This window comes from Procambarus clarkii, chromosome 66 (genome assembly GCF_040958095.1).
Source record: "Procambarus clarkii isolate CNS0578487 chromosome 66, FALCON_Pclarkii_2.0, whole genome shotgun sequence".
Classification (NCBI taxonomy): Eukaryota; Metazoa; Arthropoda; class Malacostraca; order Decapoda; family Cambaridae; genus Procambarus; species Procambarus clarkii.
Window position 1 is genome coordinate 31,449,932 of NC_091215.1, and position 17,140 is coordinate 31,467,071.

At 48.8% G+C, this 17,140-nt stretch overlaps 1 protein-coding gene across 2 annotated transcripts in view; it reads left to right on the forward strand.

Annotated features, from left to right (window-relative positions):
- dnc (phosphodiesterase dunce) overlaps positions 1-17,140 on the forward strand; it is a gene marked incomplete in the record, with an annotated part of 535,642 nt that overhangs the window by 452,775 nt on the left and 65,727 nt on the right. For both annotated transcript variants that reach the window (XM_069310042.1, XM_069310041.1), the window contains 1 exon segment: positions 16,337-16,430. In XM_069310042.1, the coding sequence (XP_069166143.1) occupies positions 16,337-16,430 (94 nt within the window).

Below are 17,140 nucleotides of genomic sequence, written 5' to 3' on the forward strand. Positions count from 1 at the left end.
GCAGTGTCGCCCTGCACACACTTACTCTTTCCCAGACTCTATCACTAACCCCCCCCTCCCACCTGGACGGTAGAGCGTCTCGCTATATGCAGGTCGGTGTTCAATCCCCGACCGTCTAAGTCGTTGGGCACCATTCCTTTCCCCCCGTCCCATCCCAAATCCTTTTCCCGATTCGTATATCCTTATAACTGCAATCGCGTAGCGCTTTCAGTCCATAAAAACAGAAAAATATGTATATACCCCCCCCCCCCCCCGCTATAGAGACTCGAGTCTATATATGCAAGGTATTTGACCCTCCCTCCCCCCCCCCTCTCCCTTACGCAGTCATATGTGCTATTGATATGAATGTATATGTTTATCTCTCAGAATGTTTGGTAATATGTTTATTGTTTGTGATGTGTGTCTATGTATGTATTAACACGATGTACTGAACGGGGTGAGAATAGCTTGAGCTACCTCATCCCTTTGTGTGTATTTTACCTCAATAAACTTATTTCAATTTCAATTTCAATGTGGTATTGATGTTAGTAACAGCTGTGTATATGTCTCCCGGACTGCTGTGAACACCTGCTTGGACCCCTGGTGACTGGGGGGGTGGGGGGTCAGCACCTGCGTGGCCCACATACAGTAATGAGAATTTAATGTTGTTGATACATGAACATTCTCATCCATCATACTACACATTGTGCTTTTTTTTTACACCATCGGCCGATGTTTCTCAGGGTTGACTTGTGTCTTTGACCTATATACGTGTGTTTGGGGCGTTTCCTTATAGAGCCTAAACATAGACAAATTATTATATTACTAGAAATACTAGAAGACAAATAATAACTTTGATTTAATAAGCTATCTAGCGCAAAATAATGATTCTGAAAATAATATTGTCTACGAAATGTTCTGAAGTGTAAAACGCCCACTTTATATAAAACAATAACTAGCCACACGAGAAAGCAGTCCGTGACAGCTGACTAACTCCCAGGTACCTATTTACTGCTAGGTAACAGGGGGGCATCAGGGTGAAAGAAACTCTGCCCATCGTTTCTCGCCGGCGCCTGGGATCGAACCTGGAACCACAGGATCATGCGGCCAGTGTTCTGTCCACTCAGCCACCGACTTCCTCTCTCGACCAGTAGCCTGGTAATTTTTTTTTTAATAGGGATAGCAGGGAACAGGAGATCTCAACGATTGTTTCCTCCAAGAAGTGCCGGACCAACCGGGCTGTGGTGGGTATGTGGGCCTGCGGGCCGCTCCAAGCAACAGCCTGGTGGACCAAACTCTCACAAGTCAAGCCTGGCCTCTGGCCGGGCTTGGGGAGTTGAAGAACTCCCAGAACCCCATCAACCAGGTATCAACCAGGAAGCCCATAAGGGGGGGGGGGGAGGGGGGTTCATATTTATTGGTAGAAAATCATCCAATTATAAAACCACGAGGTTTTGTATTTGGCTGATTTTCTATCAGTGTGGGGTTTATCCGGCTCTTCTTGTGTCATCTGAACATGGGCCCAGATTCACGGGAGCAGTTACACAAGTACTTACGAACGTGTACATCTTTCCTCAATCTTTGACGGCTTTGGTTACATTTATTAAACAGTTTACAAGCGTGAAAACTTGCCATTCAACTGTTGTTATTGTTATAAACAGCCTCCTGGTGCTTCGGAGCTCATTAACTGTTTAATAATTGTAAACAAAGCCGCCAAAGATTGAGAAAAGACATACAGGTTCGTAAGTGCTTGCGTAACTGCTTCGTGAATCTGGCCCCTGGAATCGAGGGACAGTTACTGGCGGCGACAGTTAATATATAATATAACAGCTTGTTTTTGTTTGTAATTGTTCAGAGATAGAGTCCCATTGTATGGTGCCCATAACCCCCCCACCCCACCCTTAGAGGTACCCCCCCACCCCACCCTACCCTTAGAGGTACCCCCCCACCCCACCCTTAGAGGTACCCCCCCACCCCACCCTTAGAGGTATGGGCACCCCCCGGTTAAGACCCCCCCCCCCCTGGACTAGATGGTTGGGGGGGGGGGCGGTGCGCACACGCGTGCTCCAAAGACTATAGTACTTATATCAACTGTTGGTCGAACGTACAAAAAACGTAGTATTATTATATTATATATTATATTATTATTATATTATTGGAACGTATTATACCACCCCAATGGTCTGTTATAATTCACAAAAATAAAGTTTTGTATTTTTTGTTTAAGAGGGCAATAATTTGTTAAAAGTACTCTTTTTTAACTTTAAGAGGCTAGGTCTCTTAAAGTTAAGAGACTTGGTATAGACAGCTAGGTATAGCTATACCTAGCTAAACCTACTTAGGTATAGCTTTATACCTAGCTATAAAGCTAGGTATAGACAGTCTCAATACCGTGGGTGAAATATTTCACACCCATCCAGCCCCAAACACACACACACACACACACACACACACACACACACACACACACACACACACACACACACACACACACACACCTGGAAATAAAGGATGCGACGAAGTTTCAGTCCCTCTCTTGGACCATTATCAAGCCGGGTGTGTGGGTGTGGGGGTGTGTGTGGGGGTGTGGGGAGGGGTGAGATCAGAAGGTGGTGGTGACAGACAGACAAGCCACAACACAGGCAGGTGGTTGAATGCCACACTGGAAAATTCAACGGTGCATTGAATAATATTGTTGATCTGCCCCATGATTCATAAACAATGTAGATGAATTGAACCTTATTGCGAGCCGACCAAAAATACTCCCCCCCCCCACCCCCCACCCCACGAGACTGTTCAATATGGCGCCGCCCCCCCCCCCTCCCCCTCCGAGTGCCATAGTTTATACGCAGGTATAACGTTCACCATTTGGTATAATATATAGATATACAACATGTGGGAGTTGTCGGTATAGACTCGTTCGTGTGTGTAAGTCTCGCCCATAACATGGGTTGTGGGGTTGTGACCCTTCTGCTTCTGAACAAATCCACAAGGGCCTTTGACGAGGATTCGAACCTGCGTCCGGGAGCATCCCAGACACTGCCTTTAATCGACTGAGCTACGACAGGGTAAAATTTGTTCATTTGATGCATCACGTTAGTGTGATCTCTGTGTGTCCTTCTAATTGTGTTTGTCATTTATTATGCACCCCATACCCATCCCGTGGGTGGTGGTCGGGGGGGGGGAGGGTTACAGGGGCACATAATGGGCTCAGGGACTGAACCCCATTGTTCGGTAATCAATCTTGTGAAGCTAGTTACGCAATGTTCTTTGTATTACACTCATACATATGCATATAAAAATATGCATATAGTTACTAATCCTGCTCCACACCCACCCAACTGGGCGGCAGCTTTACAGTCATGTGCTCCACACCCACCCAACTGGGCGGCAGCTTTACAGTCATGTGCTCCACACCCACCCAACTGGGCGGCAGCTTTACAGTCATGTGCTCCACACCCACCCAACTGGGCGGCAGCTTTACAGTCATGTGCTCCACACCCACCCAACTGGGCGGCAGCTTTACAGTCATGTGCTCCACACCCACCCAACTGGACGGCAGCTGCACCTACAGTAAGCAAACTCTGGATACTTGGCTAAGATTCCCGGCAGCACATCATTATGGATGAAGTACTTACACATTTCTTGGACACCATTGATGGTGTTATCTCTGAATTCCGCGATTTTTTTCACATTCCTCTATATAATGACGCAAAGATATGTGATTAGTTCTGCTGACAAAGTTTACATTTAGTCAAGTCTACATCAGCAGGTGAGGCAAACTCCCAGAGGTACTTGTAGCTGAGCCTAAGCCTAGCAGTGGTAACAAATAGAAACCTACTCACCTCATTGGATGACCCATAGACGTGCGGTACTTCCTGCATAATAGAATGATGATAGATGGAGCAACTGGTGTGAATATCACCTTGCCACAAGTCTACGAGATTTTGTAGCAGTTCCCGGAATATTACTACCCTCAGGCTGCTCAAGTTTAAACTACATACGAATATATTACCCCATATAACACGGATTTATGTATATATATATATATATATATATATATATATATATATATATATATATATATATATATATATATATATATATATATATATATGTATATATATATGTATATATATGTATGTGTGTGTGGCCGTCAGAGGAGACTGGTATATACGAGTATATGACTCCAAGGGACACCGGGCCGGTGCCAGGCGCTGCGTGGGTGCTAATTTTAACTTAAAGTATAAAAAAATGTGTGTGATCTAAATGCATTTTGGAGGTGGTAGCCCGCTAATGGACTGTCAGCTGTGTCGGTCTCAAGACGGTGTAGTGTATGAGCCGTGATCCGCTGCCCGGTGTAAATAGCCAGCTTGAAATGTCATTGTAAATAAACATTTGTAAAGAGGTATTAGGAAATACGCAGTTGTAAATGTACTCAAGTAGGTAAGTGTGTGTGTGTGTGTGTGTGTGTGTGTGTGTGTGTGTGTGGGTGTGGGTGGGTGTTTTGATATAATTTCTATAAATCATTGATTCAGATTTGTAAATGGTTAGCTGGGGCGAACAACTGGAGATTAAATCCAGTTCGGGTGTAATTGGTCGATGGGTGGATTTCAGGTATGGTCAGAGCTAGATGGGTGCTGGGTGTAGGTGGTGGGTTGGTGCTTGTGCTAGGTGGTGCTGGGTGTAGGTGGTGGGCTGGTGCTTGTGCTAGGTGGTGGGTTGGTGCTTGTGCTAGGTGGTGCTGGGTGTAGGTAGTGGGCTGGTGCTTGTGCTAGGTGGTGGGTTGGTGTTTGTGCTAGGTGGTGCTGGGTGTAGGTGGTGGACTGGTGCTTGTGCTAGGTGGTGCTGGGTGTAGGTAGTGGGTTGGTGCTTGTGCTAGGTGGTGCTGGGTGTAGGTGGTGGACTGGTGCTTGTGCTAGGTGGTGCTGGGTGTAGGTGGTGGGTTGGTGCTTGTGCTAGGTGGTGCTGGGTGTAGGTGGTGGACTGGTGCTTGTGCTAGGTGGTGCTGGGTGTAGGTGGTGGGTTGGTGCTTGTGCTAGGTGGTGCTGGGTGTAGGTGGTGGACTGGTGCTTGTGCTAGGTGGTGCTGGGTGTAGGTGGTGGGTTGGTGCTTGTGCTAGGTGGTGCTGGGTGTAGGTGGTGGGTTGGTGCTTGTGCTAGGTGGTGCTGGGTGTAGGTGGTGGGCTGGTGCTTGTGCTAGGTGGTGCTGGGTGTAGGTGGTGGGTTGGTGCTTGTGCTAGGTGGTGCTGGGTGTAGGTGGTGGGTTGGTGCTTGTGCTAGGTGGTGCTGGGTGTAGGTGGGGGGCTGGTGCTTGTGCTAGATGGGTGCTGGGTGTAGGTGGTGGGTTGGTGCTTGTGCTAGGTGGTGCTGGGTGTAGGTGGTGGACTGGTGCTTGTGCTAGGTGGTGCTGGGTGTAGGTAGTGGGTTGGTGCTTGTGCTAGGTGGTGCTGGGTGTAGGTGGTGGACTGGTGCTTGTGCTAGGTGGTGCTGGGTGTAGGTGGTGGGTTGGTGCTTGTGCTAGGTGGTGCTGGGTGTAGGTGGGGGGTTGGTGCTTGTGCTAGGTGGTGCTGGGTGTAGGTGGGGGGTTGGTGCTTGTGCTAGGTGGTGCTGGGTGTAGGTGGTGGGTTGGTGCTTGTGCTAGGTGGTGCTGGGTGTAGGTGGGGGGTTGGTGCTTGTGCTAGGTGGTGCTGGGTGTAGGTGGGGGGTTGGTGCTTGTGCTAGGTGGTGCTGGGTGTAGGTGGTGGACTGGTGCTTGTGCTAGGTGGTGCTGGGTGTAGGTGGGGGGCTGGTGCTTGTGCTAGATGGGTGCTGGGTGTAGGTGGGGGGCTGGTGCTTGTGCTAGGTGGTGCTGGGTGTAGGTGGTGGACTGGTGCTTGTGCTAGGTGGTGCTGGGTGTAGGTGGTGGGTTGGTGCTTGTGCTAGGTGGTGCTGGGTGTAGGTGGGGGGGGGGTGCTTGTGCTAGGTGGTGCTGGGTGTAGGTGGGGGAGGGTGCCCGTGCTAGGGGTGCTCCTAGGTATAGGTGACAGGTGAGTCAGGCTGGGAGGTATTTTGGATGGGGTGCCTGGCAAGGCTCAGGAGACTCCCTCGTACCAAGCTTCTCACATCTTTATTATATCTATAAATTCCCAATGCTGTTAATAGTTGCCTTGTGTTATCCCTATTGCGTTGTATTATCACCACTACGTTGTATTATCCCCATTGCGTTGTATTATCACCACTGCGTTGTATTATCCTCCATTGTATTATTCCATCTTGTAATTTAAATATTTTCTCTTAAATATTAAAGTTGGGGAAAAGTAACCTTGAAGGATGTATGAGAGAGGCTGTTGTGTGCTCCTTAGAGATGACTTATTGGTCTGTTGTGTCCTCTTCTTGGGTACCTTGGGCCAGATTCACGAAAGCACTTACGTCAGCACTTACGAACCTGTATATCTTTACTCAATCTTTGGCGGCTTTGTTTCCAATTATTAAACAGTTATCTTGAGATGATTTCGGCGCTTTTAGTGTCCCCGCGGCCCGGTCCTCAACCAGGTCTTCACCCCCAGGAAGCATCCCGTGACAGCTGACTAACACCCAGGTACCTATTTTACTGCTAGGTAACAGGGGCATAGGGTGAAAGAAACTCTGCCCATTGTTTCTCGCCGGCGCCTGGGATCGAACCCAGGACCACAGGATCACAAGTCCAGCGTGCTGTCCGCTCGGCCGACCGACTCCCTATAGTTAATGAGCTCCGAAGCACCAGGAGGCTGTTTATAACAATAACAACAGTTGATTGGCAAGTTTTCATGCTTGTAAACTGTTTAATAAATGTAACCAAAGCCGTCAAAGATTGAGGAAAGATGTACACGTTCGTAAGTGCTTTCGTGAATCTGGCCCCTTGTCTCTCTCTCTTAAGTGTACCTCTTGTAATTGGTCACAGTCGTTCAGTACAAGAATCATGTGATTGGTTATAGTGGGTGTAGATGTGGTGTATATGTTGGTGTGTGGGTGTTAGGGCACATCCTAAGCCAGTGGGGTCAAGGGTGTGGGTGCTGCTCCACACCCATAGCCAGTGGGGTCAAGGGTGTGGGTATTGCTCCACACCCTAAGCCAGTGGGGTCAAGGGTGTTGGTGTTGCTCCACACCCATAGCCAGTGGGGGTCATGGGTGTTGGTGTTGCTCCACACCCATAGCCAGTGGAGTCAAGGGTGTGGGTATTGCTCCACACCTATAGCCAGTGGGGTCAAGGGTGTGGGTGTTGCTCCACACCCTAAGCCAGTGGAGTCAAGGGTGTGGGTGCTGCTCCACACCCATAGCCAGTGGAGTCAAGGGTGTGGGTGCTGCTCCACACCCATAGCCAGTGGGGTCAAGGGTGTGGGTGCTGCTCCACACCCATAGCCAGTGGGGTCAAGGGTGTGGGTGCTGCTCCACACCTATAGCCAGTGGAGTCAAGGGTGTGGGTATTGCTCCACACCCTAAGCCAGTGGGGTCAAGGGTGTGTGTGCTGCTCCACACCCATAGCCAGTGGGGTCAAGGGTGTGGGTGTTGCTCCACACCCATAGCCAGTGGAGTCAAGGGTGTGGGTGCTGCTCCACACCCTAAGCCAGTGGGGTCAAGGGTGTGGGTGCTGCTCCACACCCATAGCCAGTGGGGTCAAGGGTGTTGCTCCACACCCCCCCCCCATCAAATTCATGGAAGGTATGCAGAAAAAGTGAGTGCCCATGTAGTGAGTCTCTGGGATTTGGCCAGGCTGTGGGGGGTAGTGACTTGGGAGGGGGGGGGGGGGTGAGGAGACATGTAAACACCTCTTCCCCCCCCCCCTCCGTCCCCTCCCCCTCCTCCCCCCCTGTCGCCTCCTTCCTTTCACACAACACAAACTTACACACTTACACAATGGAGCTTTGAGTTTGAGTCAGTCTCAGCTTTGGGCCAGTGACAGTATAGACCAGTGACAGTATAGACCAGTGAGAGTGTAGGTCAGTGAGAGTGTAGGTCAGTGACAGTATAGGTCAGTGACAGTATAGGTCAGTGAGAGTGTAGGTCAGTGACAGTATAGGTCAGTGACAGTATAGGTCAGTGAGAGTGTAGGTCAGTGAGAGTGTAGGTCAGTGACAGTATAGGTCAGTGACAGTATAGGTCAGTGAGAGTGTAGGTCAGTGACAGTATAGACCAGTGACAGTATAGACCAGTGAGAGTGTAGGTCAGTGAGAGTGTAGGTCAGTGACAGTATAGGTCAGTGACAGTATAGGTCAGTGAGAGTGTAGGTCAGTGACAGTATAGGTCAGTGACAGTATAGGTCAGTGAGAGTGTAGGTCAGTGAGAGTGTAGGTCAGTGACAGTATAGACCAGTGACAGTATAGACCAGTGAGAGTGTAGGTCAGTGACAGTATAGGTCAGTGACAGTATAGGTCAGTGAGAGTGTAGGTCAGTGAGAGTGTAGGTCAGTGACAGTATAGACCAGTGACAGTATAGACCAGTGAGAGTGTAGGTCAGTGACAGTATAGGTCAGTGACAGTATAGGTCAGTGACAGTATAGGTCAGTGACAGTATAGGTCAGTGACAGTATAGACCAGTGACAGTATAGGTCAGTGACAGTATAGGTCAGTGGCAGTATAGGTCAGTGACAGTATAGACCAGTGACAGTATAGGTCAGTGACAGTATAGACCAGTGACAGTATAGACCAGTGACAGTATAGACCAGTGACAGGTCTAGGATGGAAAGTCTTAATGTAGGGGGTTTGGTTGGAAAGCTAAAGGGTAAAGTTCACGAAATTAGAATGAGGAAGAAGCAGAGGAGCAGAATGAGGAAGTAGGGGTAAGGGGCAGAGAGAGAGGTGTAGGGAGGAAGCGTGGGGGGGGGTATTTCTCAGAGCCTCATCGTGAGGAGAAAAGGGGGGGGAGGAGGGAGAAGGAAGGAGGAGGGGGAGGGAGCCGACAGAAACAAGTTAGGACAGATGTAGGCCAACAATAATAGGAGAGGAAGAGCCATCCCACATATTAATAGCTTGTGTGGTGGTGTGTGAGTGTGTGTTGCTTGGGGTATCGTGGCAGTGGCCGCTGCTCCTCATTCCTCTCTCCCACCCCTCCTCACTTCTCCATCTTCCCTTCCCTCCCTCTCCCTCCCCCTCCTCACTCTCCCTCCCCCTACCCTCCCTCACTCTCCCAGCAAGCTTAATAAATTAGGACTGAACTTTTTCGCATTTCTTTGCACGAATGTTGTTGACCTGTGTAAATATTGATGTCTTTGTCTTGACTCTGTAGAGTTCTGGGAGTATGGGGAGTTCTTTGTAGGTGGGGGGGGGGGGAGGGGTCGTGGGTGGGTGAGAGAGTCGGGAGATAGTGCTGGTGGGTGGATGCGTGGGTATCGTGTGGGTATCGTTGATATCGTATCGGTATACCGTATGGGTGTTTGTTTACATATTATTGTGTGTCTACGAGGGCTAGTTTAATTGTGTGTGTGTGTATGTGCTTATGGGTCAGAGGTTGTTGGCTAACAAGTACCTGGTTGATACCTGGTTGATACCTGGTTGATGGGGTTCTGGGAGTTCTTCTACTCCCCCAAGCCCGGCCCGAGGCCAGGCTTGGCTTGTGAGAGTTTGGTCCACCAGGCTGTTGCTTGGGGCGACCCGCAGGGAGCGTTTGAGAAATGTTTATTTGCTCGCTTGTGTGGTTAATTTTAGCGGCACCAGTCGTATGAATAGCCAGGGTTAAATCCTGCCTCTCTCGTGTACATGTATATATAATATTAATAATTTTGTAACTAGCGTCAAAAGATTGTTATTTGCTTAGCTAAACGAACTAGAGGGTTCAGTTCCTGAACCGATTATGTGCCTCTGTAATCCTTTACACCACCACCGCCCACGGGATGGGGATGGGGTGCATAATAAAGAAAGAAATTGAATTGAATTCCTACTAGTCTTGTGGTTTAAGGGGCTTGTTTTAATGCTGATTTTTCAAGGTTATATTCGCAAGAAAAGTAAGAAGTTATGTTCATCAAAGGTTGTGGTTGGTGAGCTCCGTAGAGTTGTAGACGCGCGAGTGTGTGTGTGTGTGTTGTTACCCATACGCACACACATACGCACGCACTCCAGCCAACCCTCCACACTCAGCCCGGCATCCATGGCTCACTCGCCAGCACAAGCTAAGAGAGTGCGCACACTCCTGTCTCCCAGCGCACTCCTGCTGCTCCCACTACGGGAGGTGTCGGCGTGTGTGTATAGCGTGCAACCCATTGAAAGTTTATAATGTGCGTTCGTTACGCAGCGGCAGTGTTGAGTGTGCGTGTGTGCAGCTGCCAGTGTTGCGTGTATACTGCAGACAGTGTTACAAGTGTCCTGCAAACAGTGTTGTGACCGTAGGAGTAGTGTTTACACCTGGCGCGTATGAGCTACTGGAGCCAGTTGTCTCAGGCATTAAGGTGACCCGTGTTCAATGTCCAGTCAAAACATCCGAAGGACGTGTAGTGTGAGCGCCTCGACGTAGCCCTGAGGCAGTGACGCCAAAATAATTATATATTGTTTTCTCTGGTCGCTCCCGTGTTCACATCTCGCCCTCAAATCAACACAACCGAAGATTGAGTTCAAGGAGAGGAAGGCATCGGGTGGAGGAGCGGCAGGTTCAGCAGTAAATGAATGTGGGTCATTTGTTTTTAGCAGTGTTTGTGTGGTGGCCTCCCTCAGGTGCCACGACGAGGGACAAGACGCCAGTGGGTGGAATGAGAGAGATATTGGCTAGTGCGGCCGCAACGGACACACCCGGAGTGAGGCGGGCAATATCGCCGGAGCGCCACAGGGAGATTATCCTCTTGTTAACTTTACCGATCCTGCCATCCCGTGGCGGCGTGGGATGCGTGGCCCTAGTTACCACCCTTCGCCTTGTATCACCCTTGTAGCCCATGTCGTCTTGGGGCGGCGCCCCTCTCGCGACCTTCCCTGAGCGACCTTGGACCAGCCTCCGTGCGCAGGTGACGCGACTGCTGGAGGTAGTTCGCGCCTTCATCACTGCCAAAAAGGACCGCTTGGCTGCGGTCGCCCGCGCTACCCAGAACGCTATACTAAGCCTCCCCATCTTCAAGTCAGTGGCCCATTGCTCTCACCCACTAGATCAGCGAATTACTCATCAGGATCTTCACGTTGTTGACCTTTTTTCCGGAAACGGGTCCATTTCGAAGAAGAAAGCAAGGCGTGTTTTTAACATTAACAGTAATAAACGAGTCAGACTGAGGAACATCCTGTTCGTGAACATCATGGAGGAGGAACGCATGAGCTTCGTGTACATGTTCTGTTCCTTCGTACCTCTAGCTCTCCTGGGACTCTTGCTAGAGGCAGCCGTCTTCCTGTTCTCTGCTGTTGTCCAGGTACGGTACCGTAAACATACACATTCTTCATCCCTGCAAGTGGGCCTCCTCCTCAACCAGGTATCAACCAGGTACCTCAACCAGGTACCTCAACCAGGTATCTCAACCAGGTATCAACCAGGGCTGTCATGCCAATATCATAATGTAAAATCCTGGTTTGTGCCTCGGAGAGGCTACGGGATCCAGTAAGTTCAGTAGAACTTCGGTTTCAACCCTTTTAACCCTGTCGTAGCTCAGTCGATTTAGGCAGTGTCTGGGATGCTCCCGGACGCAGGTTCGAATCCTCGTCACGGCCTTTGTGGATTTGTCAGGCTAACCACCATATGTGCTTAACCGCCATCATCAGTGTGTGCTCCTGCGCCCGGTATTCCCAGCGGCACCAGCCTTGACAAGCGCCGCGAGGGAGGCGGTTGACGGCCGTTGCCACACTCGGCTGACCTTATTCCACCCGGTTTCCTATGGTAAAACCCATACAAAAACATCTAGGTTAATAAATTCGACCTTAGCCAGAGTACCATAGGCAGAATAGTCACCAAAAGCACGTGAGTCGGTTATGCTTGGGTTATCCTCGTAGCCTGGTGGATAGCGCGCAGGGCTCGTAATTCGGTGGCGCGGGTTCGATTCCCGCACGTGGCAGAAACAAATGGGCAAAGTTTCTTTCACCCTGAATGCCCCTGTTACCTAGCAGTAAAATAGGTACCTGGGTGTTAGTCAGCTGTCACGGGCTGCTTCCTGGGGGTGGAGGCTTGGTCGAGGACCGGGCCGCGGGGACACTAAAAAGCCCCGAAATCATCTCAAGATAACCTCAAGATAACCATCCACTTGGAAAATGATAGAAAAGTTGCGAACGTTCTGGTGTTTCAACACATTATCACGGAAACATTTCCTAGGTAATGTGTTGAAATACGAAAACGTTCTGAACTTTCCTTTCATTTTCCTAGTGGATACTTATGCATAGTCCCATGTGTCCACCTCAGCTAAATTAGCAAGGCGAGGTTAGTGGTTAGCAACTCATTGTAGCCATACAAGATTGTATGATACTTGTTACAATAGATGGTTGTGAAGCCTTGATAAATATGTATGTGTGGGTAAGTGTGTAACTAATGACATGCATCATAGTAATTACAACATTATGTACTAATTAGCCATAATTAGTAGGGTGTAAGGGTAACAAGTCCATTTTATTAACAAATCAGCTCGAGAATATTAACTCAAATTAAATCAATTTAGTTTAATGGGCATAATATACAAACTTCAACATTTGAGCCAAAACTAACATATAACTACTTGACTTAACCTTGATATACCTAACTTTTTTCAACTATTCCTAACATAGGTATAATACTAAACGAAAATATATTATAATATTATAAAAAAAACAATGTTAATTTCTTACCGTGCGCACTGATGCTGGTTGATACACTGTATTATAATAAATCGGCTCCTAATGCAACTCCCAGCAACTTCTACGAAGTCTGAAATGGAGTTTCGTTTTCCATAGAGTTTGCCAACAGTTTTCAGTTCGGCCAACGCGAGTGAGTTGTCTATAACACGCGCATTATATCCTTAAATACAATTGTCACCCTCGGTGATTAGTTACGTTAGCTGTGGTAAACATGCATATATACACAGCAACTATAGCTGTGACATATACACTGAATCAGACACTTATACACAGAATTGCAAATTTCCGATTTTGCCTCAATAATCCCTGGATTATTGAGGCATAATAATCATTATAATAATAATTCAATATAATAAATATAATTTGCCTCAATAATCCCTGGATTATTGTTAGTTATTGTGCTCAACAGCAGGAGTTGGGGGGAGGGGGGGGGGGTTTGGAGGAGGTTGGGGGCACTGGGAGAGGGGGAGGGTGGGGGTGTAGATGGGATCTGGGGGTCAGGATGTAGATGGGATCTGGGGGTCAGGGTGTAGATGGGATCTGAGGGACAGGGTGTATCAGATCGTTTTAATGAATTTCTTTGAATTATTTGTGTCGGGGGTTTGGGGCAGCGGACGCGCTCACTTCCGACGTAGGAAGCGGATGGGCCTTCTACGACGTCGACGGATACCGGTGATACCATGAACGTCACGGGGTGGATAGTTGAGGATGATTGCGCTCTCTCTCTCTCTCTCTCTCTCTCTCTCTCTCTCTCTCTCTCTCTCTCTCTCTCTCTCTCTCTCTCTCTCTCTCTCTCTCTCTCTCTCTCTCATTTTCTCTCTCTTTTTTCTCTTTCTCTTTCTCCTTTCTCTCTCTCTCTCTCTCTCTCTCTCTCTCTCTCTCTCTCTCTCTCTCTCTCTCTCTCTCTCTCTCTCTCTCTCTCTCTCTCTCATTTTCTCTCTCTTTTTTCTCTTTCTCTTTCTCTCTCCTTTCTCTCTCTCTCTCTCTCTCTCTCTCTCTCTCTCTCTCTCTCTCTCTCTCTCTCTCTCTCTCTCTCTCTCTCTCTCTCTCTCTCTCTCTCACACACACACACACACTGGGAGAAATTACATTAGGAGCAATGATATATATATATAGAAAGGTGAGTAGGGTAGATTGCCGCAGTTACCATAGGGAGATCACGGCCGCTAACTACCCGACAACCCCTAATGTCATCAATCAAATACTCTCTGAACCACATGTACGACTGCCTTCTTAACTGCCTCCATCCCTTCCTTTCTTCCTGTCCCTCTTCTGTCGTTTTCTGCTTCAGTTTTCAGCTTCTCAATCGTTCATTATCTGCCTCCTGCTCCCTATCTTTCTCTCAGGTCCTCCTCCTGCTCCCTATCTTTCTCTCAGGTCCTCCTCCTGCTCCCCATCTTTCTCTCAGGTCCTCCTCCTGCTCCCCATCTTTCTCTCAGGTCCTCCTCCTGCTCCCTATCTTTCTCTCAGGTCCTCCTCCTGCTCCCTATCTTTCTCTCAGGTCCTCCTCCTGCTCCCTATCTTTCTCTCAGGTCCTCCTCCTGCTCCCTATCTTTCTCTCAGGTCCTCCTCCTGCTCCCTATCTTTCTCTCAGGTCCTCCTCCTGCTCCCTATCTTTCTCCCAGGTCCTCCTCCTGCTCCCTAACTTTCTCTCAGGTCCTCCTCCTGCTCCCTATCTTTCTCTCAGGTCCTCCTCCTGCTCCCCATCTTTCTCTCAGGTCCTCCTCCTGCTCCCTATCTTTCTCTCAGGTCCTCCTCCTGCTCCCTATCTTTCTCTCAGGTTCTCCTCCTGCTCCCTATCTTTCTCTCAGGTCCTCCTCCTGCTCCCTATCTTTCTCTCAGGTCCTCCTCCTGCTCCCTATCTTTCTCTCAGGTCCTCCTCCTGCTCCCTATCTTTATCTCAGGTCCTCCTCCTGCTCCCTATCTTTCTCTCAGGTCCTCCTCCTGCTCCCCTTCTTTCTCTCAGGTCCTCCTCCTGCTCCCTATCTTTCTCTCAGGTCCTCCTCCTGCTCCCTATCTTTCTCTCAGGTCCTCCTCCTGCTCCCTATCTTTCTCTCAGGTCCTCCTCCTGCTCCCCATCTTTCTCTCAGGTCCTCCTCCTGCTCCCTATCTTTCTCTCAGGTCCTCCTCCTGCTCCCCATCTTTCTCTCAGGTCCTCCTCCCCATCTGCTTCCCTATGACGCTAATCTCCCCTCCCCTACCCCATGCAACCCGTTCTCGCAAATTCGTAAAGTCAATATTGACTTATTAACTACGTGCATAGGTGATATACTAAACATAATAGATACCCTTAAAAAGATTCATAGAAAACACCGACCTTACCTAACCTTGTTAGTATCTTAAGATAAGCACCTTATTGCTTCGTAATTACAATTATTACTTAACCTATACCTATTATAGGTTAGGTAATAATTGTAATTACGAAGCAATAATATGCTTATCTTAAGATACTAACAAGGTTAGGTAAGGTCGGTGTTTTCTATGAATCTTTTTAAGGGTATCTATTATGTTAAGTATGTCACCTATGCACATATTTAATAAGTCAATATTGACTTATTAAATTTGCGAGAACGGGTTGCCCCCATGGCCACCTCCTCCTCCTCCCCTCCTTGTTAAAATCTTCCCAGAATGTAGTGTTGACAGACGTCACCGCTTGCTGTGCTGGACTGATCTGGTATCTTGCAAGAGTAAGTCAATTATTATGCTGCCTTTCACCTACCTGCCGAGTCCCAGGGTAGTTCCATAATTACTCCTGAGGAGGGTGATTGGGTGGGAGGGTAGAGGGGTTATCTGGAGATGTCTATCTTGAGGGTATCTTGAGATGATTTCGGGGCTTTAGCTTCCCCGCGGCCCGGTCCTTCTCCTCCTTAGGGTGGAGTATATTTGTGGTACTTTTGGAGTGAGGAACAGAGGAGTTTATTAAGAATTTGAAGGATAGTGCGGGGATCGAGGCTCCTCACTTTTGAGGAGTGACAAGGAAGGTGGGGGGGGGGGAAGGGTGATTCCTCAGCTCAAGAGGTGTCATTGGTTCTGAAGTGTGGCCGCCACTCTAGTTACACGAGCCCATGACCTGTCAAGCGTAGGGGTCACCACCTGGTTCTCCCTCGCTACATGTTGCTATCGCGTGTGGCCGGCCAGCTGGGGGGGGGGGAGGGGGCACGTGTGTGGACGGCCAGCTGGGGGGGGGGGGAGGGGGCACGTGTGTGGACGGCCAGCTGGGGGCACTTGACACCTTGACCACACAGCCCATCTGGTTCCCTGAGTGACTCCATTATTAATCACGTATGAGAGTGTGTGGGGCGACACCACATACCAATTCAACGATTGGAACACGTGTAGCCAGTCAGAGAGAGTGTGAGTGTGTGTGAGTGAGTGAGTGTGTGTGAGTGAGTGTGTGTAAGTGTTTGTGTGTGAGAGTGTGTGTGTGTGTATGTGTGTGTGAGTGTGTGTGAGTGTGTGTGAGTGTGTGTGTGTGTGTGTGTGTGTGTGTGTGTGTGTGTGTGTGTGTGTGTGTGTGTGTGTGTGTGTGTGTGTGTGTGTGTGTATGTGTAATTTTATACATATTGTGTAGACTATTTGCACTCCCATTAAGACTTTGTTCTTCTTCGTTCACAGTTCAAGAGGATGTTAAACAAGGAACTAAGTCACTTCTCAGAGTCCAGCAAATCCGGCAACCAGATTTCTGAGTACATCTGCACGACCTTTCTTGGTGAGTACTCAACACTTAGTCTTAGTTACCTCTTCCAAGTACCCCCCCCCCCACCACTTACGGGCTCACCATAGCCCGTGCTACATGGACACTTCGTTCTCAGTAGCTAAATCTGAAACAACCACCACCACCCCCACTTCTCCATGTTGGGGGGGTGGGGGTGTGTGACGCCGTGGTGGCCTTACGCCCAAATGACGTACTCACGAACTCCTGAACATACAGCCACTAAACATCAGACTGCAGCACCAAGCCATCAGGGTGTGGAACACAATCGAAATGTTGGAGGACCCAATGTTAGACAGGTTACTCCAAGATGAGACGCCCCGCTCCCACAGCTGGTGGCCCAAGAGCCTCGATTCTCTGGACGAAAACCCCGCCCCACAGTATATAATCCCCAGATGAGTTATATATGTGTATATATGAACAGTTCATATATGTGTATGTATGAACTACTCGATAAATAATATGTATGTATGAACAACTCGATAAATAATAATAATAAAATAAAGAGCCTTAAACAGAACAACATGTGTGGAAGCATCGGAGTGTGTATATATGAATGCTACACAGTATTCATCTATGGACATCCATATATGGTGAAACACATGTGAAGAACCTCTCACACACTCACAGCTCCCTGACAAGAGGGAGCCAGCTTAGCTTAGCTGCCAACACCCACACATCGTGTCAGCAAGGCGGACAGTCCGCCG